This window comes from Epinephelus lanceolatus, chromosome 14 (genome assembly GCF_041903045.1).
Source record: "Epinephelus lanceolatus isolate andai-2023 chromosome 14, ASM4190304v1, whole genome shotgun sequence".
NCBI lineage: Eukaryota > Metazoa > Chordata > Actinopteri > Perciformes > Serranidae > Epinephelus > Epinephelus lanceolatus.
This window is the reverse complement of record NC_135747.1, coordinates 31,392,243-31,417,915: the sequence shown is the minus strand read 5'-3', so window position 1 is coordinate 31,417,915 and position 25,673 is coordinate 31,392,243. Positions and strand designations below refer to the sequence as shown.

At 41.7% G+C, this 25,673-nt stretch overlaps 1 protein-coding gene across 12 annotated transcripts in view; it reads right to left on the bottom strand.

Moving 5' to 3' along the window:
- dachd (dachshund d) overlaps positions 1-25,673 on the bottom strand; it is a 120,549-nt gene that overhangs the window by 38,722 nt on the left and 56,154 nt on the right. For 6 of the 12 annotated variants that reach the window (XM_078174630.1, XM_078174627.1, XM_078174629.1 and 3 more), the window contains exons 2-4: positions 20,386-20,501; positions 10,495-10,647; positions 850-921 (exon numbers count right to left, since the gene is read on the bottom strand). In XM_078174630.1, coding sequence (XP_078030756.1) covers positions 850-921; positions 10,495-10,647; positions 20,386-20,501 — 341 coding nt within the window. The remainder of the gene's footprint in view (positions 1-849; positions 922-10,494; positions 10,648-20,385; positions 20,502-25,673) is intronic. The other 6 variants (XM_033617819.2, XM_078174633.1, XM_033617814.2 and 3 more) reach the window with 1 other exon arrangement.

Here is a 25,673-nt window from a genome sequence, read left to right as displayed (position 1 = left end):
CGCCCCTCCTCCGATGTGATTGATCAGCTAAAAGAGTGCAATCGGCTGTAAAAGTGACAGTGACAGTGGCAAGGGCAGCGTTTTACCCAAAGTTGAACATTTTTCAAATCTCAGTGACAAATAAATAAAAAATAAATAAATAAAAGAACGTGCCAAATGTGCAGCGCTCAGCACAGAATAGACGTTCAGCGCCTTGTCATGCAACTGGCATTCGTAATATAAAGTAAACATGCAGTGCTGCCACGGCAAAGCATTTAAAAATTTGCAGATCCCACAAGAAAAAACAAAACAACAAAACCAAAATGCTTTTCTTTTCAACGAGTTAAGGTGGAGTTGCGCTGGAAATGTACTTGTTGTTCCTCTTCTTACTTGGACATTTAAAGGTTCAGGGGATATGCTGGCGTGGAATATAATATAATACGTATGTTTTCTTTCATGTGTAATTGCCTGAAAATAAAAATTGTTGTTGTCATTATCATGGAATGAGCCGCTTATATCTACATATGGAGCGGGTCCCTGTTCATGGAGATCACCATGTCGCACCACCATGCTTCTACAGTAACCCAGAATGGACAAACCAAACACTGACTCTAGATAGAGCCATTTGCATTTCCGTGTCTGACACTGTAGCTAACAGCCCTCAGCGACGAAAGCCTTGGAAAAACTGGTCCGTTCATTTTAAAGACCATTCAGCTCCTGGTAAAAATCCCCCGAACATCTGGATTTTTAGTTATCAGAGAAAAACGATGAGCACACAATAGCAGAGATTGGGCTAGCTAACAATGTTGGAAAAACACTGAATTGTAATGTGAAACTGTTTTATTCAGCATTTTTAGAGGTTTTAATCACCTGGTCCGTTTGTTTGGGAGAGGAGGAGACCTCTGTGGATAATTGGACTCCCAGGAAAAACCTCCTGAACGTCTGAATCAGAAATAAAGTGAGCACATGTCAAGTTATCAGAGAAAATAGATGAGTACACACACAGTAGCAGGTGCTGGGCTAGCGGCCTGTCTACGACATGCCAAACAACATTGGAGAAACACTGATTTGTAACGTGAAGGTGCTTTGTTCAGTGTTTTTACTGGTTTTAATCACTGAGTCTGTTTGTTTTTGAGAGAAGGAGACCTCTGTGGATAATTCGGCTCCCGATAAAAACATCCTAAACATCTAAATTATAAGTTATCAGAGGGAAAAGGTGAGCACACATTAGCAGGTGCTGGGCTAGCAGCCTATCTGCCAAACAGCATTGGACAAACACTAATTTGTAACATGAAACTGCTTTATCCAGTGTTTTCACTGGTTTAAATCACCGAGTCAGTTTGTTTTGGAGAGGAAGAGACCTCTGCGGAATATTCGGCTCCCGATAAAAACATCCTAAACATCTAAATCTTAAGTTATCAGAGGGAAAAGGTGAGCACACATTAGCAGGTGCTGGGCTTGCGACATGCCAAACAGCATTGACGAAACACAGATTTGTAACGTGAAACTGCTTTGTTCAACGTTTCTACTGGTTTTAATCACCTGGTTGGTTTGTTCTGGAGAGGAAGAGACCTCTGTGGATGATTCGGCTCCTGGTAAAAACCTCCTGAACAATGACCACTGAAGGAATTTCAACCAAGAGAACTTCTAGCTTGCTGCAATCTGCAATCCTCACTGCTAGACACCACTGAATCCCCCTAAATCTTACACACTGTTCCTTTAACACTTGTAGGCTCATATGCTGCCCCATCAGGTCTAGAATAATTGCTCTAAAAAAATGTAGCTACGTAGTTTGGATTTAATCACATTTGAGTAAAGAGATTAAACAAAAATAACATCATGTTATTCTAATTATTTAGCTGGAATGAGTATTTTTTTATTTTCTAACTTAGGGATTCTCAACATAGTCTATGAAGAAATACCTCGCTCTGTTTGTTCACACTGTGAAGGACATGCTGAGATTGTGAAATTCCTTAACATTGTTTGAACTTGCTCTACTCTCTCCCTTTTTATCTCGGTCCCAGGGGAGAGGCTGTGTGATGGTGAAGATGTCTGGCCTCAGTATGGCTGATAGCTCTATTTGGATGAGGGTTCCCATATCATAATTGAGAAGAAACACCTTTCGGTTCAGGCAAACCGACAGAGTGCTTTCGTGGAACAGAACCAACTATTTCTATCACACAAATGCTCTTTGATTCTCCCCCTGATTGCAGCGTAGCCAGGCAATGGAACATTTTTACAGGGTGATCACAGTAAAAGAGTCATTTTGTTGTTGTCATCACTGTATTGTCATTACTGTTATTGTGTACACAGTAATATTATTACTCTATGCTAATGTTACCTCCTAGACATAATCATAGTGAAATGAGAGCAAATGACATCCAGGCTCTAATGCCGCACCGTCTTAGCTGTGTTTGTAAAAACCGCTCCACATTCTATGCAATTACACGCAGCGCGCATATTTCACATTACTCCAACCTGCGAAAGCTCATCATCACTGAAAGGTTGAATGTCATTTATTACACGTATCACATTTACACCAAGTGACATTGTCTTTTCAAATTGTGTTGATCTCTTCACTTTCAAAGGTCAGCCCCTTCCCTGGCTAAATTCAACCTGACAGAGAATAGTGAGGAGGGGACAGCCGAACGCATGCATCACCCCCGCATCAAAGCGCTCCAAATTAATCTATCCAATTAATGAAGAATGAGGCCTAATGTTGATGAGGGATGACAACTCGACTGGTCAGTTGTTTTTTATAGCTCTGCTCCTGCTATTGTGAACTAACCGCAAGAGACAATCAAACAAATATTTCCATGACACGAGGTCTGTCTGGCGCGTTGTCTCTCCTTGTGCTGATTCCTCTCTATAAAGCTGCAACTCCGCTGCCACTCAAAGATGATAGAACTTGATATGGATCATTACGGAAATAATGTTTAATCAATCCCCCCTGTTATTGTAATCTATTTCTGCAGTTGTCTGCGTTTGTGTATTTTGCAGCAACATCAGCGCGCCTCACAATTTCCCAATCATGCATATTCAAGTATTACGCTGATGCTTAACAGGCGACGCAACTGGAATTAGAACGAGGACATTAGACTTCATTAAAAAGAGAAATGATTATCAGGTTTATCTTTTGAAATGTCTATTAAAATGTGTGTGTCGTTCTTCACTTATCTGTCACCTGGCTCCCATGAGCCTGGCAGACTAATAGAGAGATGGTGAGGGCCAAAGCCCAAGAGAGAGACAGAGACCCATCAAGCTCTTTACTCAGGCTGGAAGGCTGTCTGTCTGCTCTGCCACTCTCTGTCTAGCTCAGTGTGTCTGATTCAGTTAATACCACTACTCCCCCCTTCTTTCGTTTTCTTTCTTTTTTTTTTTTTTTACCCCTCCAACACCTGCAGCCTAAACAGACCCTTTTTTGTCCGGTGCAGCCTTGATATCAGAATAAAGAAAATCAAAACAAACCACACTGTAATTGCATGATTCTGACAAGACAATAATCTGTCGCGGTGAGAGAGGTGTTATGATATGTTCGTGAAATGAATTCTATTCAGCCTATGGCTACAATCTAGTCTCTCTCAAGAGCTTCGGCTGACAAAGGCTCCCACAAGAGAGCTAGAGAGGAAGATGGATGAAGTTGCCCCTAGACACTCATATCAGGTCAGTATGTGCTTTATCCCCTAATGGTTAAGGTTAGGATTGAGTAGGGGGTGATACTAGATCTGAGCCTGAGGGCCATTGTTCTGTCTAGAGGAGCAGGAAGTAGCCACCATCCTCCATCGTGGCCCACATTTAGCTGCACCGGGCCACCAGCTCTAACGCAAGCTAGCAGGTTGGAGCGCGCAGCTAGCTAGTCGGATGTGTCCTTCCACCCAGAGAGCTTTATTATTAGAAAGGACATAAACAGACTAATTAAATCGCAGCAGTGGAGCTGGGCTGACAGCTGGCGCAGAGAGTGTGACCAAACAGATCCCTATCAAAGTGCAGGAGCAGCGTCTCTATATGTGTCCTGCTTTTGTGTGCATGACTGTCTGTGTCTGCTGACACGCATGCCTGTATGTTCTGTAAGTATACATACGTGTGCCGCTGCTGATTTGACCCATTTTGGGGCTTATTTTATAATTGATGACTATCATTTTTTCCACTGTAATTTCATTCATACACACTGTCATCTTAATGCCTTATTTATCTGCCTAGCGCAGAGCACATTGACTCACTGATATGATCCAAAATGGTACAAATGCTATCCAGCAGAGCAGTAAACACTCCAGTAATTAGTGCATGGTCTCCAGGCTGACTCCACTCAGCTCTGCAGCATGGCCAAGCACGGACCCCATATAGAGAGGAGCCTAGTTATGCATTGATCTTAGAAAATTAAGGCTAACTGCCCCAGATTGCAGCGTCTTGATGTACCTTCTGGATGAGCAATGTACTATACTTGTATTGTTTGTAGAGTAAACAGGATGATTTGGACTCGCTGTGCTTTAAAATGAATACATCTTGAATAATTAATGATGCCCCCTTAAAGCGTTGTTATCTGTGTGACCGCAAACGCAAAACCACTGATGATGAGAAAATATGGTTTTAACAAGTCAATAATGTTGAGTGCAACAAGAACAGCCTAATCAATGAGGCTGCAACGTTTGCAAACAAGGACTTGAATTATAACGCCAATAATTGATCCCTTCCATTTTTTCCTCTCTCCTTCGCGTGATGTCATTGTTTATTGATTGCTTCCTGCCAGTGAGGGATGATGGGAAGTTTCAGAATTTGTTTTTGCTATGACTTTTGCCCCCCTCCCCTTCCCCTCCACCTTTCCCTCCTCCCCAACACTCCCCCCCCCCCCCCCCCCCCCCTCCATTTGAAATTTGCAAGCTGTAGCACCAGCTTAACCAAAAAGGATTAAGTCCCATACCCAACTGAGAACACAGATAATGCTCAGTAATTGGTAAAAAATGAAGATGAATGGGACAGCTAGATAAGGACCAATTAGCTGCTGGGAGTGTACAGCTGTGGTCTCCTCACAGAGCGCTCTCAGGGGCCAAGGCCCCCTCTTTCTCTCTCACGCGAGCATGCACACATGCACACACACCAGCACACATACACACACACACACACACGCAAACATACAAGCGCGAGGGTGGGGCTTGCGGAAATTAGCCTGATGACCCTGGGAAGAGAGAATGATGCTTCCTCATCATCTCACCCAGAACCTCTTCTCTCAACTCTCAGTCAGGCAACACTCCAGGTACCTGTCACCAGCCGTCCAGCTTCAGCCTAGCATGTGGCTCTCCGCTCCCCGTTGGGCGCAGACAGCCTGGACTGAAGCCACAGATGTGAGACAAAGGGCTTTCAGGTTTTGAAGTAGGATGTAACTGCTTATATACGGCTCAGTTGTGGCGTCACAGATTTATTTCAGACTGTACAGTGAAATCTGGAAGTTCGCAGTGGGGTGTTGTGTCTCCTCCTTCCATGTCGGCGCTGTCTGTTATTTGGTCGGCATGTCGTGGCATCATCTGGCTGATGACAATGGAATTCCCATATCTAATTACAAACAGGATTTCAGCTCCATTAGAGTTGTGTGGTGAGGAGTCAGATGAGTGGCAGGGCAGCACCCAGTGGCCAAAGAGAGACAGAGGGCGAATGACGGGGAAGTCGGCGAGACGGAGTACAAAAAAAAAAAAAAAAAAAACAACAACAGAGAAAAGAAGACAAGGGTGAATGCTGCCTTATCTTTTCTCCCCACTCCTTTTCTGCAGGTCTGAGAAACACTTTATTTTTTCTTCCTCTGCTGAAAAAAGCAATTCCTTCTCTTGAAATTGGCAGGTGTTTGTTAGTGGGCAGCTGACAATATTTTCTCTCCCAGTAATGAAGGTTGTGGCTGGGGTCAATGCACTGGGAGGGAATGGCGGGCTGTTTATCCCCCTAAAGGCCCAGCGCCACACGTGTTTTGCTTGGTCTGTGATCTGTAATTGTGGCATTTCCTGAGAGGCGCAGGAACAATCCACATTGTGCTTTGAGAGGGCTCCCCCTGCCCAACTAAAGAGTGTGAGGGAGAATCAAAGACACACACACACACACACACACACACACACACACCTCTCATTCTATCTCTTTACATTTCTATGCCTCTCCATCTCCATGTCTCACTATCATTTTTTTTATCTGTCTCTCAAACGTATCTGTTTCTTCCTCCCCTCCTCTCGCCCAGGATGTTTGGTTATTTTGGCTCAGAGTTGAACTGGCTGTATTTTTTCCTTATAATTAATAACACTGATGCAAACAGGAAGGTCTAATTGTGATGAATATTTAATGCGAGGGAGAAACATTAGCCTGTTCAATTTACATCAACACAAAGACAGCGACGGGCAATCCAACTCTACAAACAGAACAGAGTGTCCTTCACTGGCTGGCTCTGTTGTGCTTTGCTTTAAGCGCTTCACAAAGATCTGCTTCAGACAAACACCGAGATGAGGCACCTGTATTTTAGCCCTGAGGACGGTGGGTTTATGTAGGAGCTCTTTCTGATTAAATGGATCCGTGTCCTTAGTGGTATTATCAGAAGCATGCTCATTATCATATCAATTCCTATCGTGGTTGGTAACATAATTTGTGTAAGTAAACACATCCGTTTGTGTGCGTCTTAGTTTAAGCTGGATGATTATAAAAACTCTGGTCCATTTCCTCAGAGCAGCTGTGGTCTGAGCAGAGAGAAAAAAAAAAAAACAGCATGAAGTCATACCCTAGTCAGCACTGTGAACAACAGTCAGTCCCAACAAAGCTACAGCCAAATACAGTTCCCTTTCTGCCCACTCCGTGCTATATCAGTCAAGTGATTTATATGTTTGGATTGCTATTGGATAAATGGGCCTGTGAGCTGGACATATTAGGCATTCACACTCCAAAATAGTTTGCCAACACAGGCCAGAGCGAGACGTTTTTGGAATGCTAAATAACCCTGTAATCTTGTAAGTCAGCTCTTAACTTGTGAAATTACAAAATGCTTTTATCAAAAATAAACATGTGAGTGGAAGCCTGGGGCTAGATGAAGAAGACAGCATGCTGCTAGCTGTGTTTCATGGCCCCGCGGTGCCGAGCAGGGCCATATTTCTCCGGCGTATTATCAGGATGACTCCTGCTGGCCACCCTGTCACAGGAGAGTGCTTGATATAAACAAGAGATTGCTGCGACACCCAGTAATCAATATTAGGATGGTTTCAGTACCAAACATCATTTGTCTCTGCGACCATTCCTTTGACCAAACGAAGCATTAATTCAAATCATAAATCTGAGCTGATTTAAATCCGAGGAGAGTGAGGGAGAGAGAGAGGCCCCTGTCTGACTGCCTGCCCCTAATGATTTATTTTCTACATTTCTGCGAGCGAGAGATTTGTCCATACTCACTGACAGGTCACCTTCAAACGCCAGTGGCAGACTGTTCATCACCATGCAGACGAGCATCTCATCGCTGCGAGTAAATATTAAAGGAAAAGAATCCAATTGATTGTGGATGGGGCCGAGAGGCGTCACTGCCATATATTTCACTCAGAGAGCTAATGCTGTGGCCCATGCACCCACACCTAGAGCTGCTCCCCCTTGCCAGAATTATGATTCTACCGGGAGCCTGTGTGGCTGGCTGTGGGCTCAAGGTTACAATTTAAATTGTAAAAAGATAAAACAGTTTCTTATTAGCTCCATTGCCATAGCCTTGCTGTTGGTACTCACATTTATCTTTATTTCCGTGACCTCGTAGGCTCGTATTCTTTTTTTTCCCCCTGCACACTCCATTCTCTTGGAGTGATGACCTCACACTTTATGCATTTTGCATTGTTAAATCTGCTTAGAAACACATCCTGTTTTCATCTGGCACACCATAAGCTCCGCGGTGTCAAGTATTACTGATGAAATGTATTCGGGAGTCGAGCCATTTATTACAGTAAGTGAATCAAAACCTCCATTTAGCAACCAAAGCTACAGGGATTACATTTGGTTTATAATTTGGAACGGGCTCATGAATCCGCACTAACATACATTATCATTCTCTTTAATACACTAAGTGGTTCTGTGTGATATTAGGAAAATCCTTCCGCATTTTAGGGCTAATAATTAATTGAAATGGCACATTGTGAAAAACCAGTGCTCTCACAGCAATTCAATTAGACCTTGTTAAAAGCTGATAGCTTTGGGAAACTGTGTTCACACTTTCACTTAGCTATTAGCAATGTTTTTCTTAAATATATCTTTCAACACAAACGTGTAAAACTTCAAGAGAAAACAAGACTTACCTCACCACGGTGGATATTTACAGTGCATACAAACTGAACAAAACAATACTTCACATTTTATTAAGAAAACAGTAGCATGGTGGAGACAGTGATGTAAGTCTGTGGTTTGTATGGGATTATTTATTACCTCTGGCAAAGAGGTTTTTGTTTCTGGTCCTCTATATTAATGTGGATGTTATTAAGTGCAATATCAAAAGCTACTTAATAGATTTCAATTCAGTTTGGTTGAATATCAAGCAGGCCTGCACAGCATTGGAAAAAACTGACATTGCAACATTTATTTTCCTATAATATATGTAAAATACAGGGATTTCCATCAGAATACTGAAGCTCTGTTTGAATAAAAAAATAAAGCTAAAATTCTTGATGTGATTTTGTAGGGGAGTACATCTGCATCAAAAATAAAAATAATCATAATAAAAGTTGAAAATGACTTTCCCTTCTGTTACCTGCTCAATTTCAGGTTGTGGTCGACTACTAGGGGGTTGTGTTTGGTTGTTTATCAGACTTCTTTTGTCGATTAACGTTAGCGTTAACATTACCCTTCCAGCCTCTGGTTTCTTTAGGCTAACTCAGATAGCATTAGCCTCACTCAAAGCTGGTAACTAGCTTTCACAGTCCAACAACCTGGCAGTCAAGAATGATTGAGAGGGGCTGTGTTAATGTTGCATTATACAAGTGGGGCGGCTGTGGCTCAGAAGTTAGAGCGGGTTGTCCGCTAATCGGAAATTCGGCAGTTCTATCCCCCGACCCTCCGATTCACATGTCAAAGTATCCTTCAGGAAGATACTGAACCCCAAAATGCCCCTGATGGCTGTTCCATCGCTGTGTAAGTGTGTTAAAAACTGAGTAGCTGGTAGCCTCGGCCACCAGTGTATGAATGTGTTTGTGAATGGGTGAATGTGACTCGTAGTGTGAAAAGTACATTGAGTGGTCGGAAGAGTAGACAAGTGTTATGCAAGTGCTTATTTATTCAGTACAGCGAACACAAAACGTTGCCCTTTTAACAGTCATTTTACTGGAACATGAACTTATCTAGTCACTTCCTGCACCTTTTTGGAAAATCATGAGTTTCACTGCGTCTGTCGCACTTGCCTGTGCAGTTATGGTATTTTTCTACACACACACACAGGAGAGTCTTACTCTCCATAACAAATGCGGCCAGACTACGTCACATGCACATGTAACCTATCATAAAGAGAAGGCTTAGACGGTTACATTAGTCATGAAAAATTAGACCCATGCAAGATTGTTTTTAGAACAAGCAGCGAAATAGTTGTAGCATGAGGTGTTTTAGTTAATTTGCCTTAACTGACTTTGCATAATATGTAATGCGACCATGGCACATGCACACATTGCAATGTCAATGCTGAAATGATACATCGGGCAGCCCCAATATAAAGAAACATGTGATAAGCTTTTGTTTGCAATCTGGAGAAACAGGGCAATCGACTGCCAATTTATAAAACACTGCCTCATAATTGTTAAACTATGAAATGTAGAAGATTTTTTCTTTCTTCTAGATATAGGCCGCACCCATTTTAGCCTGCATTAATTGCCCCCTTTTTCCCATATTCCCAAAATATGTTTCACCACCCTAACCCCACCAGAGTTGGAACATGAGACATTAGATTGAGCCATGAAAAAAAGTTGTTTATTAGTTGTATGACCCACCCTCCCATTTTCCAATAATTGGTTGCCAATTCCTTGCAAGTGGCCTAATTAACAAAAACTGCCTCATTACCTGGACTACAACTGCAACCAAATTCAGTTGACAGGCACACACATTTACTCCGAGCAATCCTGCAAAATTTTATGGTATCCTGCCCATAGGTGGTGCTTACAAAACTTTGATTGATTTGAATGGTCATAACTTTGAAGTCATGAGTCTGACTGACTTGAAATTCAACTACAAGCTGTTTATTTTCTGACAGGATTTAAGATTTCCCAGCAGTCACTCTGAGTTACTTTAAGTCAATATGTGTATTTTGATGCAGATGCAGATTATTAATATCTAAATATGTTCTATGTATGACGGAAATTGCATACGAATGATTTGCAGTCTTTGAATTCTCTGAGCATATGTCAAAATGGCGATAAGTATGCAAGCCCTAATGTGTGTGTTTGTGTCTGTACAGTCACATAAAATAGTCAGCAGCAAGCACTTGTGTTCCGGTTATATGAGCGCAAATGTGTCTGTGACAGTGTGTGTGAAGGGCATCCTCACCAACGCTGGAGCTGAGGTCTCCATTCTCTCCGTCGGCCCCATGGTGGTTGGCGTTGCCGTGGTAGCCGCTCATCGCCTCCAGCTTGATCTTCTTGACCTTCATGGCCTCTGCGATGGCTGCGTTGGCAGCTGCTGCCGCCGCTGCTGTCAGGCCTGGAGAGAGGAGGCAGAGGAGACAGAGCGCTTACAGACCGCTACATGTCTGCTGGGGCTGAGCCACTGCACCTGCAAAACCTTTCAGAAACCTGCCCTGGTGAATAAAGAAAAAAACAATGAAAGAGGACTTTTGAAATAATAAAACAATGAATAATTTTATACACTATGGGGAATAAGCGCCTATGAGATCACAGCTTGGTTTTTCATCTTCTGACAGGGGATATCTTCACAGCAGGTTATCATGCTGATGGGATGGATCCTCGTGTGTGTGGCAGCATATGATTTTTATGAATGTTTCGGAGGCTCCACTATATTGATGTATTTGTACCTTGATGGGAACAGATGCAGTCAAGATAATAGTGCATGATGCAAGCAGTTTGTGTGTACAACTTGTAATACGCCACGTATGTGTATGTATGATAGAGGAACGGTGATACAGTGTGACATGGGAGAGACAAAGTGAGAACGCAGAGACTTAAGGATCTTCTTATCAGGGGTGTTTCAATGATACCTTCTAATGTATTCAACAGATCTAATCGCGCTGAATAATGCTCAACATCGGTATTCAAATTCTTCACAGCAATATACAGTACTGTCTCATAATAATACGGCTATTCTGAGAGTCAAGGCCAGTCATCAAGCAGAGTGCAAATCTATAAACAATGCACCAAGGATTCAAGTTTTTTTTATTTATTCTAATGCTTGTAAATCGCGTTGAGTCAATTCAATACATGCAGGGCCATGTGTGAAAACTGAGTAAAGGATATGCGCCATAAAACATGTGAAGGTATACAATTCAGTATCACCTCTCACACATTCTCAAAAAAAAAAAAAAAATACTAATGAGGCAACAGACAGAAAGACCCTATTGGGCACCAAAAAATTCCAATGAGAAAAGGAGGATAGATCAGTTTGCTTTGTTCTGAAGTCAATAAAAGAGTATTTTTTAACTGCCCATAAAGTGTGAACAACTGTTTTCAATTTCCAGGAGGAAACTATACACATATAAGAAGTTAATTTCTCTACCCTGACAGTCTCGCCTCTGCAGTCTGTAATACAAGCTGCACAAATGATCATAATGCTTTTGGTAGCCTTAATTTGGGCTTAGCAATATATCGACATTATACCAGCATCGCGATATGAGGCTAGACATCATCTAAGATATAGTATATCATAATATTGTAAGTAGAGGTCAACCGATTTAGCTGTAAAGTTGGAGCCGATAGAATGTTTCACAAAGTAGCGTCATCGGCATAACTTGCCACCGATAGTGGCCGATGGTGCACAATGCCCACCAGTCCCAAGCTCATGAGGGTAGGGATTTGTTTAATGGAGTAAAAAGGAGCTGACCTGTGGGTACAGCTCCACAGAAAGCAGGTCTGCCTGCTGTGTGAGTGTCAAAGTGTACTGTTGTTCAGTTTAACATGGATTTACATAGGTTTTTAAATCAGCCACGACGGCGGGTCCAGCGCTGTAGCTGTTAGTGCCAGTAGCGTCCAAGGCTTCGGCGCTGAGTGTTTTATAAATAGCCTTTGATCTAAATAGGCTGTATATATATTTCAAAAAATAAGAGTAGGCCTAATAATTTAAAAAGGCTATGGATCTAACATGCATCATTTCGTTAATGCATCAAAGCCCTCAAAATTAATGTAATATCACTGATCAAAAACATAAGTTTTGGGTCCAGAGTTTCATTCAAGCAGCGCAGTTTGTGTGTGGGAAGAGCGCAACAGTCACTTTAATGTTGCAGCTGGTAAAGGTGGAGCTCATTTTAAATGCTTTATATACTGCTGGGAATTATACAACATCATTTATTAATTGATTATATTTTGTGTTATTAATCTAAGTCTTCAAAATAACTAAAGCAGATGAATAAATGTACAGTAAAAGTACAGTATTGCCCTCTAAGTGGAGGAGTGGAACAGTAACATAAACACAAAATGGAAATACTTGAGTACAAATACCTCAAAATTCTCTAAATTTTAATGATAGCAGCTAACAACTAATAATATTTTAGCATCACAATTCATTATTTATCAGGAAATTTTAATTTAAACAACAGTTTGTATGGGTTAATTAGGTGCCAGAGTGCATTAAAAAAAAAAAAATCAAAATAGAAAACAAAAATTCCTGGGGTATTCCCCCAGACACCCCACAGAGGTCTGGGCTGGGCCCCCAAATGTTCTCAAATCCTACAAACGCCTCTGGTTAGTGCTGTAACAAAAGTCTGTGAATCTGTGACTGTGTGAATGTAGCTACTTCCTGTTTGATATTAAAAGCCCTGGTTTTAAAATACAGCCCTTTTGTGTTCCATGCACAGTCCAGCCATAATATGGGACATGTTGCCTATGGGACATGTCAAATACTACCTGGCACCAGAGATCGATGAAGAGGCTTCCTAAGTTGTTTAAGTTTTTAAAAGTCTTGGTTTTTTATGTTTTATGTATCACTGACAAAGTATTTTGAGTATCACTCTGAAGTCTCTTGTTTAACATTACAATTGAATTTTTTTTAGCAAATACAAAATGTTCAAAAGTAACTTTGAGTGTATTTCAAACATAAGTAACAGAGATACCAGTCATCTCGGCTCCATACACAAAGTCAAGATAAGGCACTGTGTATCTGAGAATCTCAGATTGAGGTTGAGGGGTTGACAGGTTGAGGAAAAGTAATAGCTCAAAACATGACACAGACTTTTACCAGTTCCAGATATATTCATTAATTACTTGGAGTTATTACTTTTGAGTTTCATGTATAATTTTCTGCAGGGGGATGGTGGGGGTGAAGGATATCGACCGGTTTATTGGCTTTCAACTTTTTCCTGTTACAAACAATCATTATATCGGCCTTTAAAAATCCATTATCAGTCAACCCTTAATCGTAAGTGTTGTCTTCTCCTGGTTTTAAAGGCTGCATTACAGTAAAGTGACGTGATTTTCTGAACCTACCAGACTTCTAGGTGCTCTATTATTTAGTCTTTTATTTATTAAAAATCTCACTGTGTAAATATTTTTGGGAAAGAACCAAAAGTCAACCCTACAATACTGTCACAATATTTCTATGGAATAATATTGTGATATTTGATTTTCTCCTAATTGCCCAGCCCTAGCTTTAATCTCATATACAACAATTACACTACTCTCTTTAGTATGCATATCACTGGAAAAATTCTGACAACATGCCAAATATCTTTGAGAATCCTACATGGATTCTCCTCAGGCCTGAGGCTGCTGTGTCTATGAGCACACTAAATGACTATTGACATCACATTTTAAATTATCATTTCCACTGCCATCTCTAAATATGTACAGGAATAGCAGTATTTGACGTGGTGGACGTCTGCCTCGATCAAAACCGACTTGATATGATTGATATAGTAAGTCAGAGATTATAGACATACATATGCTGAGCACACTGCAGAGATCATAAAGCATTGGTTTGTCATTGTGGTATTTCCAGGGTTCTGGTGTATTGAACGTGACTGAAATCTTTATTCATGAGGCCGGTCTCAAACAGCAGGGACAGATAGTGCTAAAGCTCCTCTAGGCCTGGCGCGTCTCAGGAGAGTCCCGCAACTCCTCTCGCCAGCCCCAGCAACAAAGTCAAAGATGCATGGCGAGAAAAAGATATGTAGCTATTAGTGGAATCACTCATATCCACAATACGGTATATCACCTGCCCTTTTACAGAGCCTGCTTACACTGGATATGCAGGTTTGCCTTATGTTTGACGCAGAACAAGGCAACGTCCGCGTTTATCATCACTAAGCTGTCACGTCTCCGTGATGGGACTCAAGAGCAGCTATTAGCCATGCATCTGAGGGGAGACACAAGTACAAGGAGAGGTAGAAATCGAACATGTGGCTCTAATAGATACATGAGAGCATGCGCACACACAGACACAAACACACACTGACAAACGCACGCACAAGAACATACCGGCCTGGGCACCCTCTCCTCTCATCCCCCAGCTGATAGGCAGATGGCGAGAGTCACTCTGAGCCACTGACATGGAGGTGCATATAATTTAAAGCCTTGTTTGCATCTTAAAATACATCAGTACCATATTGACGTACAGTATACATCATGTCAGCAAGGGCCCTCTCGTTTGCAGTGGGCCCTGGCTGCTGTTCAATATGCATGGGCAGAGCAGAGGAGGAAAAAAAAAAGCCATTGCCTCATAAGAAGGTGATACTTCTCCACATAATGAATGTGGCCTCTGCCCAGTCTGAAGGTCAGCCTTCATTTGTGTATAATGGGCAAGAGTCAACTGTTTTCCAAATGAGACGTATGCAGAACAGACTGCCGAGTAAATATTGAAATCACCTCTGGGCTGTTTGTGTGATAAATTCCCCCCACAAATCAGGTGCCGCTCAAAGGAGTGCCGCAGTGGTGCTTTCTGATGCTCTCTAACTTTTGCTGTGAGAACGCTCGCTGTGGTTTACTGCACTGCAGCCGGCGTGTCCCAGCTATTTCTTTTTTTAAAGTGGACTATATTGTAACAAACAACAAAACAAAAGAGGGAAAAAGAGGGAAATTAATCCATGAAGAAGAAGGTGACAGGTTTTGATCAAATGTGTATTGAGTAAATAAATGCTAAGAAATTGATTTGTACTATCACGAAACAGATGGAGTGATCACTTTCCCGTTTTTCATTTATCATTTCACTTCGACCTCCACCCAGTCTTTGACTAAGTGACACACTCCATGAATTGAAATGTTTGTTCTGATAATTGTTTCATTTCACCGGATCAATTGTCACATCCGCATAACACACACCTCGCACACAGTGGGTGTAATAAGGAAGCCAGGGAGATGTTGGTGCCCAGCAACAAGTCTATTAAGCCACTAGAAGTCTAAACGTCAACAAGACCAATCCCACTCAGTGCTAATCTGCATTCATTACTATGCAAACAAAACAATCCTGCCTCATATATTCTTTCAAAGTCACCTTTAGATTCAGACACTTTTCCTCATATACTGTAGACGCGCGGGCAAGTCAGAATCCTCCTGAGCACAAAACAAACAGCGCATCACGGCCGCATGTAGAGAGCCACACCAGTCAGAGAGGAGAAAAGCGAACATTTCGACAAATAGAGAATAGCATGGCACTGTCACATGGGGAGCACAAAACAGCAAATAACAGAGACAAGGTCTGATGGTAGCCCTTGGAGCAGCTGTCATATTAAATAATAATGAAGGATCTATTAATATGCAAAGGAAGCAGCAGCCGACTGGCTTAACGCTGTCATGCCTCTGCATATTGTCAGGATCTTCATCATTAATTAACATGCTAGCTGCCCCATACCTGCGCCAATGTCAGAACATTCTTACAACAAACACCCCAATGCCTGTGCCCTCCGCAACTAACTCGTATAATTAAATTAAAATCAGATTAACTTCACATCAGTACACAAAAGACTGACTTTTACGACTTTCTCTAGCAGTGATTAAAAAAAGAAAATAACCAGAGCTTATCTGTTGTGTTCCTGTTCTGTCTCTGTTAGGGACTGCACCATGGGCAACAATGAAAACACACTTTATTTATCGGGCAAGCTGGATAAGTAGGGAAGAGACACTCCATGTCAATGAGCATGGCCACCTAATTTTATGCATGGACTGGTGGCAGCGCAGCAATGACAAACTGGGGTTGGGAACAACGCGACTCTTAGGTACACTGCACCACTTGAACTGTGCTATCCACATCATGACAAATTTAGTATCAATTACACAGCGCGCTAACCTTATGACAAGCAGCGGACTGAAAGAGGAGGGGTAGAGACACAAAGAACTGACACTAAATTACCTGGTGCATACTGGATCTATTTTAAAGCAGCTTGAAGTGGCACTGGATTAGATGATCCACTCTAGGAGCTGACGTGCTAATTGTACATCAAAAGAACATAAATATTACAATACGTCTCCACCTACAGTGCTTGTGAGAACAACCGGCTCCCCGAGACACTGAGATCCACACACATACCTGTACAGTGAGCCAGACAGCATTAGGAAATATTGTTTTATCAGTAAAGTACAGGATGCACCCTGGTTAGATGTAGGTGACATTCATTTCTCTAATGGTAAATGCAGTACTCTTGCGTTATTCAAAAGGTTGAAGCCATATCCTGGACATAAATGAATTATATTGAAGCTGCTGCTTAAGTAGTGGCCAGAGTGTGAGTGGAGGCCCTCTCCACTTTAAAGGAGATGTCATCTCAGTGTGGTGTCAGTCCACAGCAAATAATCCGATTTGGGGGCCAATCTGCCTGTAATGCATCAGCAACTGGAAAGGCTCCAGCACAACCACCCCTGGGGGCATGAACGCAGGCATGCACGCATTCAGACACTTGCACATACACACGTGTGCTCTCACACACGTATATGAGGGTATTTCCTTAAATGGAAACCTAAGCATATTAAGATGTCCTTTTCTAAATGGAACTGGTGTCAAGGGCAAAGATACATATGTTAACAATGTGTTTCACATAGGCCTTTCTGGTCCTGTTAGAGTGCAAAGAAGACGTCTTTCCACTGTGTTGAATATGTTCATTGATTTTAATCTAACATGATTTCAGTCTGTGCCTAAAGTCAATGTCTAATATGCTAAAAGAAAATCACTGATTTGCATAAAGAAATCACAGCAAACACAATTCCTGAGACAATATAAAATTGAGAGAAGAGTGCCATATTGGTTCTGTCATGGCATGTTGCCTTCTCAGGCTATGGGCTCTGCCTTACACATGGTGCAAAGCAGCACACAGCGCACTGCAACTGTCATTGCTAGTTTTAGACCAACACAACCTATGTCGTCGAGGTAGCAAATATACTCGTGTACCCATGGAGGGAGTAGGTCTTAAAAAGAGTTGTGTCGGAGCATTGCTTTTCTGAGGCAGCAGAACGCCATTGTGCCGCTGACCAAAAAATCCCGACCTAAAGTCAATAGCGTAGTATTTTCCTGCTATTTAAAGAGTGCATTATTCAGACAGTAAGATGTGCCCACAATGTACAAAATATAGCAATTACTCTCTCTTTTTTTAATGTCTTTATGTGAAGATTCAGGGTGTACGATTTAGGGTAATTTAGTGGGAACTGGCAGTTAGGATTGCAGGATTGTAACCAGCTGAAACGTCTCCTGGTTAGAATTCCTTCAGTGTTTATCGGTCAGGAGGTTTTAATCAGGAGCTGAATTATCCACAGAGGTCTCATCCTCTCCAAAACAAACTGACCAGGTGATTAAAATCAGGAAAAAAATACTTGATAAAGCAGTTTAACTTAACTATAGTGGTCGATGCGAAAATGTGAATGGCCCTATCTAGAATTAGCGTTTGGTTTGTCCATTCTGGGCCTCTGTAGCTCATTCTAGGGTAATGAAAACATAATAATTCTAATTTTGAGGTAGTTAAACACCGAAGAAAATGTACTTATAATGTTATATTACATTTCTGACAATATATCCCTCTACATACACACTGGAGCTTAAAAAAATGCATTCTGTAAAATGTGAACGTAGCAGAGACCAGAGAAGAGCTGCCAACTGCTGTCCAACGACTCCCTACTAACTTAAGAGAGACGCTGTATGCATTTACACATGAGGAACATCATAACTTCATTGATTATTTCAGAAGCTTATAGTTAAGTTCTGTTTCCTCGGTCTAGTTTATAACGACAGTTTTTTGTTTTGCTGTATAAATGTTCATGACATCACAGCTCTTACTGCGTAACTGCTCGCTTCCCATGTTTGCAGAATCCACCATGTAAATAGCAGTGTGCCAGGTTCAGGTGCACCTGGCCTTTAAGGGAAATGGGAGATGACACTGATTGGTTGAATTGTTTTTACGGCCAGAAAACACTTATGATTAATTAAAGGACTAAATACAACCCATTTGTGCCTTGCGCCTTACTTTGCACCCAAGTTTTGTGCTATTAAATAGAAGAAGTGGAGTTGGACTTGCACCATGCGCCTTAGATCATACACTATAGATGGTTTAAAGATGAGATTAAATATTTTAAGCTTCCTGTATCTATCATAATGTGAGACCTCGTGATAGATACAGGAGCTACAGTCAGCCACTCCTCAGTGATAAAGAGATGAGGAGGAAGCAGCAGCACATTTGCAAACATAACACCATGAGAGAAATGACAGGCTACTGTGAGCTAAACATTTCATGGAGGGTTTCGCTCTTCCTCTGCAGCCAAAATTAAACGGTGCAGTGGCTTCCTTCGTGGAGGCTTGGGGTATTGGTGTAGCCTCGGGAAAAGCCGTCGGCCCACATTCTGTCTGTGTGTGCAGGCGCCAACTCATCTGAAAAATGAACTAATATGGCATGACATGATAGTGTAACTATTTAAGACAGTTTCTCAATGTCGTTTTTTTATCATCAATCAGTACATTTGGACATGACAGGGCGATCAATTAGTCGCCTACTTAGACGCTAACTTACGTGTGGTCAATTATACTTCATTACGAATCTGTCAAAATCTGTAACTTCCTTGACGTTTAATGCTTAATACTACAATCTAAACAATAAACGGTTTAATTATAACACAGAAGCTGATGGAAAAGTTCGGCCTTGCCACAGTTGAGAAGCTTAAGGCAGTTACAAGAAGACCGAAAAACCTCAATTATTTTATCTCTGCCCCCTGAATACCCTGACTAAATGTCAAGATCATAGAGTCCCTCTGGGCTTAAAGGGGATGATATCAAAAGGCTTTTCTGTTGCTTTATGTTCCACTAAATAACATGGGTCTTTCTCATCATTGTCCCTCTCTGTGTTCACTTCGGCCTTTAAGTTCGCCTTCTATACCACGCCGCGGATAGCCAGTGACCTCACCCTATTCCCAGAGTTCAAAGCACTAGCCTGTGAGCCTCCATTGTACTGAATCACAAGGATGGCCCGATCTGTGTTTAATATTGAATTTCAAACCCCTCGCAGACGCTGCTTTGCTGCCTCTCGGAAAAAACACTTCCAGACTGTTTTTACAGAGCTGGAAAAAACGTGTTCGGTAGGATAATTACAAGTCTGTGAAATTGTTATACACCGATGATTACCATGGAAAACCAGCTGCTTCTCTGCAAAGTACTATAGTTAATAGCTGGTTAAATGCAGTGTGTACTGTACACTGTGTGAGCATTCAAAGAGCTCCGTTCGACAGTACAATATCATTAAAGACATATCAAGAAGGAGAGCAAAATATGCAAATCAGAGCACTTACAGCCACCAACATCAAAGCAGTCACAATGAAGCCAGCCACAAATAGAACAAAAGCATTGGTTGCAATAAGACTTGGCCCAGGGGTAAGTTAGGGCACAAACGGTTGTTGTTGATTCTTGTGGCGATAAGCTTGCTTTAGCATCATCACTGCCTATGTACATATACCAGTGGAGTGGATTTAATCGCACTAATTAGAATGCACTCAAGGCGAAATGCAACATCTACTGGAATAATCTGAGAGAAAAGATCTCCACTCCAATTTATTCTCCCCCCCTCTTGGTTTCCGGGGGTTGAGCAGAGGATCTGTTTTTGGTAAACGAGTGAGCGGCTGGTGTCTGGTGGTTGGGTGCATGTGTCACTTTGGACTGGTTGCCATTTCGAGGACAAGCTGCGGGGAGGCCACTGGTGGGGAGGTTGTGTGTATGTGTGTGTGACAGAAAGGAGGAGAGAGATAGAAGAGGGACCCAGACGGAGTGAATTAGAGCCTTAGCAACAATGACAGAGCGCCACAGAGTAAACTGTACCTGTGGGTGGGATCATGCCAGGGGACATGAGGCCAGGGACAGAGTGGGGCATGATGTGGGGGTTCTCTGGTGATGTCACACTCTGGGTCCTCTTCGGAGGCCGGCCGGGTCTGGAGCTGAAACACAGGAGGAGGAGGAGGAGGAGGAGAACGCGGGTTAGAGACGAGGAGGAGACTGGTAGGGAGAGGAGGGGGTTGTGTGGGTGGTGCTGGCGGTGGCGGTGGCGGGGGGGGGTGTTAACATTTGGAGCACTCCAGAATGCAATTCCATTCCAAAGAGCTAACATGTACTGTAAATAAATTTCTTTTCAAGGACAGTTGCTTTCTGCAGCTCAACATAATAGACTTCCATAACTAATTAGATTACACGGTGAATTCATTTCCTTTATTGAAGATCAACCACTTTTTGATGCATAATTCATAACCCGTACCTCGTTACCTGTTCCTCCGTATTAATATCCCCACACTATTTGAATTGCCTCGTTTGCATATGCTAAAATCCAGTGCGCGGCCCTCGGCCTGGAAATTACATGTTAACTTGTTATAATTATTGCAGTCAGGCCACTATTGATTTATGAGACTTTTAAAAACCAAATATGTGTAGTTCTGGTAATGAATGATATTTTAAGGTTCTTCAGGAAATTAAAAGGCAATGGCTGCCTTAGGAAATGTTCTGCTTGCTTGATTTAATGCGTGCCTTAGCTGGAAGGTGGTGTGACAGAGTGATTCAGACCTGTTGGACGGTTCTGATGGGGGAGTTTTATTACACCAAACGAGGGGCACAGATCCAGCCGTGATAAATGACTGTGCCACCTTACTGTGCAGGAGAAAAGGCCTTCAAAGCAGATACACCCCTGACTTTCCACACATCTTACTCATTCGCTTATTAATACAGCTTCGAGTTGCAATCAATACCTACTTTGCTGGCTTATAGTTACAAAGAAAAGCCTACGGGGTGAACAAAAAAAAAAAAAAAAAAAAAAAAAAATGCAATGAGCATATAATGAGGGGGCCAAGATCCTATAGAGGTATATTCTTTATGAACAAGGAGCTGGATGTCTCAGCTGAAGATGAATTATGGTGACTTGACACAGGTGACATATTGGCTTCATACATTATTTCACATACAATAGTCCATTTTCAAGCTTTAACGGGATACTAAGTTCTCCCTAATGTGAACTGAGTTTAATCCATCTTTAAAACACCAAAGGGCTTCCGTAGCGTGATGTAACTGCGAGAGGAAATCTGGATAAACAGGATAAATTTGAAAAATAATTACTTTATAAAGAAAGGACAGGACTGAAAGCTCAGACCTGGGATGTGTTGGCTCATTCAAGTTCATTTTTATTTTGTTAAGAGCATTTTAAGTAAGCCTGGGCGATATGGAGAAAGTCATATACCGTGATATTTTTGACAGATACCTCAATATTGATGTCAGAGTGATATTATAGGGTTGACTATTAGTGCTTTCACAGAATATTTACAAAATGGGATTTTTGACAAATGATCATCAGTATTGTGGATATTATGACTAAGTGGGTAAAGGCAAATAACAGAACAGCTAACACAGCCTGGTAAGTTCAGAAAATTGAATAAATGCAGCCTCTAAAACCAGAAAAAGACAATATGAAATCCAAAATCTAGGACAATCTATCTAATCTCATATCACGAGATCTATATTATATCAATATATTGCCCAGCCCCAGTTTGAAGGGGTGTCAAGTTGTTTGTAATGTGTAATTTCTTTAGTCTTAGCTTGAGCAAACTCTCTCTTGAAATATATTTTACGGCTCCGATTAGACAGACTGTACCGAGTTATACCACTAGGGCTGCCACTAACGATTATTTTCATTGTCGACTAATCTGTTGATTATTTCTTCAATTAGTCGACTAATCATTTCATCGAAAAATGTGTTAAAATGTTGAAAAATGTCGGTCCGTCTTGCCCAAACCCCAAAATTACGTCATCTAATGTCTTGTTTCATACTCATGCCGAAGGGTTTTAGTTCACTGTCACGGGAGAGTGTGTAAAGCTGCCAATATCTGAACGTAAGAAGCTGCAGTAAGACTATTTTGGGGTACTTTTATAGTACTTTTCTATGAAAAATGACTGCAATAAGACTTGATAATGACCGATTAGTCGACTACTAAAATAGTCACCGATTATTTTAATAGTCGATTAGTCGACTAATCGTGGCAGCCCTATATACCACACAGCCATTTTTATTGAAGCCCATCCTGAGTAGACAGAGCTTTCTGAAGCTTGCTGAATCTTTTTTTCTTTTTAACTGTTGCCATGCAATCTTCACCTGTCCTTAGCTCAACTGCTATTTTGCTTTGAAGGAAACCCACAGATCTGTATCTTAAATCGGTGGTTCCTAACTGGTGGGTCCTGGTCCAAACGTGGGGTCCATTCTGAATGGACCGCAAGTGACTCGTATCAAGTTTGTAAGAAAAAAAAAAAAAAAAAAAAAACACTATAGTTTGTTTAGAGTGAGTAACCATTGGACAGCTACTGGACAGAGACAGCAAACTAGCTTGACAACATGTCCAAACGCAAGTATGACCCTAATGTAATAAACTCTATGGATCTTAAACTAATGACTGCGGAGGAATCTGGACCCAAACCTGGACCAGTTGGGAACCACTGCCTTAAATTATGCATAAAAAGCGGACAGGTGGGGAGCATTTTAGGACAAATGGAAATCTGTGTGGGTACACGAGACCCTAAGAAAGACGGGAAATGACATGAAGCACCACCAGCTGGTCCAGGAGCTTCACCTGGATGATGGTGGGCAATGATGTTGGGTGCTTTTTCGTTCTAAGTTCTTTAAACTTTAGGCATTCAAGGCGCTGCTGCAAAAACGCTAGACACTCAGCAACGCAAATGCAGTTAGCATGACTTCACTCTTATTGGAAAGCATTGTGCTCTGGGCCTTATAGGTACAAAGTCTATTGATGACATGATACATTACTGGTCACAAGACTTATAAAACTGTATTTCATTACATTATTTGGTCATTTATTACTGTTTTTTTTAACTTTGTCATGATTTGAATCTTTGTCAAATGATTTTCAGATGATTACTTTTTCTTCTAATAACTGAAAATTAAATTAATCAATGTAAGGAACTGATGAGCTGCTGCTATTTTTTTTTAACAACGATGGCTCATTCTGGACTTTATCAGCCGGTACAGTACATAAAGTTGTTTGTGTTACAGTACATTTCACTACATTTCCCAAAGGCGGTATCTACAGAGTGATGCAGTGTTTTAGTTCAGATACCACACAGCCTTAGTAGTTGAATTTATTCAGCCGTGTCTTGTGAGGTTTATTTACCTCAGTCCTGCTAATAGAGTGCACTCGCTCTATCTGTCTGAATGTGCTGACTCTCAAATATACCGGCTCTGGAGGTTTTAAGACTAAAAGCAGACCTTCACCCAACTGTGTCCCTTTGGAAGGAAAACACAAAAGTGATAGGAAGAAGTAGCGAGAGGGAGAGGGAATGACAGAGAAGTGAGAGGAGGGCAGCAAGGAGGAGGAGAGAGGGAGAGAAAGAGAAACGAGAGCCCGCTCAACCTAGGAACGTCTGGAAATGTAATTCCTATTTCTATAGAAGCACCTCTTTGATCTTATGAGAGGGAGAGATCGCACACAGTTTTGCTGTCATCACTTTCACTTGTACTCTGGCTGAATTATTTATGAAAGACCTCAATAGAGGGTATGTGATGGGTAAAAGGCTTTTTACCAACAATACTAAAAGCAAAAAGGCCCCTCAGATGGACAAAAAAATGTCACATCAACCTTAGATCATGTCAAAGGATGTGAACCCGGGTACAAAGACCCAGTTAAGTAAAGGTAATGTTTAGATAGGCGGCGAGAGAATGTGTCTGTGTGTTTAAAGGGATAGCATTTCAGCTACTCTCTCTACACAAATAACACTGGCCGGCCATGAAAGCAATACACCAACTGAAAAGACGCTTTGAACTGAGGAACCTCCGAGCAACAGGAAAGCCTCTCAGAAATTAAGGTTATCGCCTCCTTTTCATAAGTCTGTCTAAATTTACAGAAAAAGGCAAGAACAGAGGAGGTGCAGTGACTTTTCTCCTCCTTTATTCAACGTTATCACTTGTGTTTGGGGTAATGCTCCTTAACAATATGTAATTTAGCTGCTTGAAACACCACGGCTGAGGCATGCATGCTAGCACCGGTGCAGCTCTGCAATGGTCAGAGCCATCCAGGCTAATAAGCCGAGTCCAGAGAGGAACTCAACCTGGCCTAAAACAAAAGAGCCAGGCTATTTATCAAGCAGCAGATGCTGATTCCCTAAATAGCCTGGCACAGAAACTGCTCCAAACTAGGCCATTATTGCAACAAAAAAAAAAGGATAGCACAACTGGATTTATGATTGGAATTCTGGTTCTTCTCATGCATTATCTGCTGCTGTCTTTCCTAATCTTTCATTTTCTCTTTAAATGTTTCAGAAAAATAAAAACCTCCGGGTTTTAAAATGGACTTATTTGGACAATATTATTTCTGCATCGGAGGTCAGTCATGAAAGAATCTTATTCCCTGCTTTATTTATATTTACACTGAAGATATTCGGAGCTCTCGTATCTCTGGCTTCAATTAAGGAAACAAAATAGGCCCCACCAGCTTTTGGGCTGGGGGCCACAAATATGTTACACATCTATTCTCTCTTTTTTGTTTCGCTACCATGGTGAAAAGAAAATAGTGGTGAACTTTCCCTGAACCAGACTTCCTTTAATGGCCCGGCCGTGTGTTGACCCAGCAGAGTCGGCTGGAACCTGATACTATCCAACACACTACGCTGTGCAGGCAATCAGATTACACGGGGCCCAACAATACACTCCGCACGAGTCCAATTTCAGCGCTACAATGCAATAAAAGCACAATAATTAAATTCACGTTCTCACCCCGTTTACAGGAAGCCAACACGAGGTGATAGGTATAATAAGAGCTATAATATCGGATGAGATATCAGGACGGGTTTTTGATCTCATGGCAAAATTCTGACATCTCACTATCAGACTCTTTTCTGTCGACGGAAGCAGTGACTGAGATCTTATTACCCAGAACGCCGTTAATGCAGTGATTATGATCTGTTATAAATCAATTGAGACCACAAATGTAATGTTTAGCCCAAGTGAGCACACTCCCTCAGTGGATTTAGTTACACACAAAAACTCATCTGCTCCTCCCATCTTCGGATATCTTTAGGAATTCAACCTGATTATGTCAATAGTGACTCGGGTTTGCAGAGAAAGA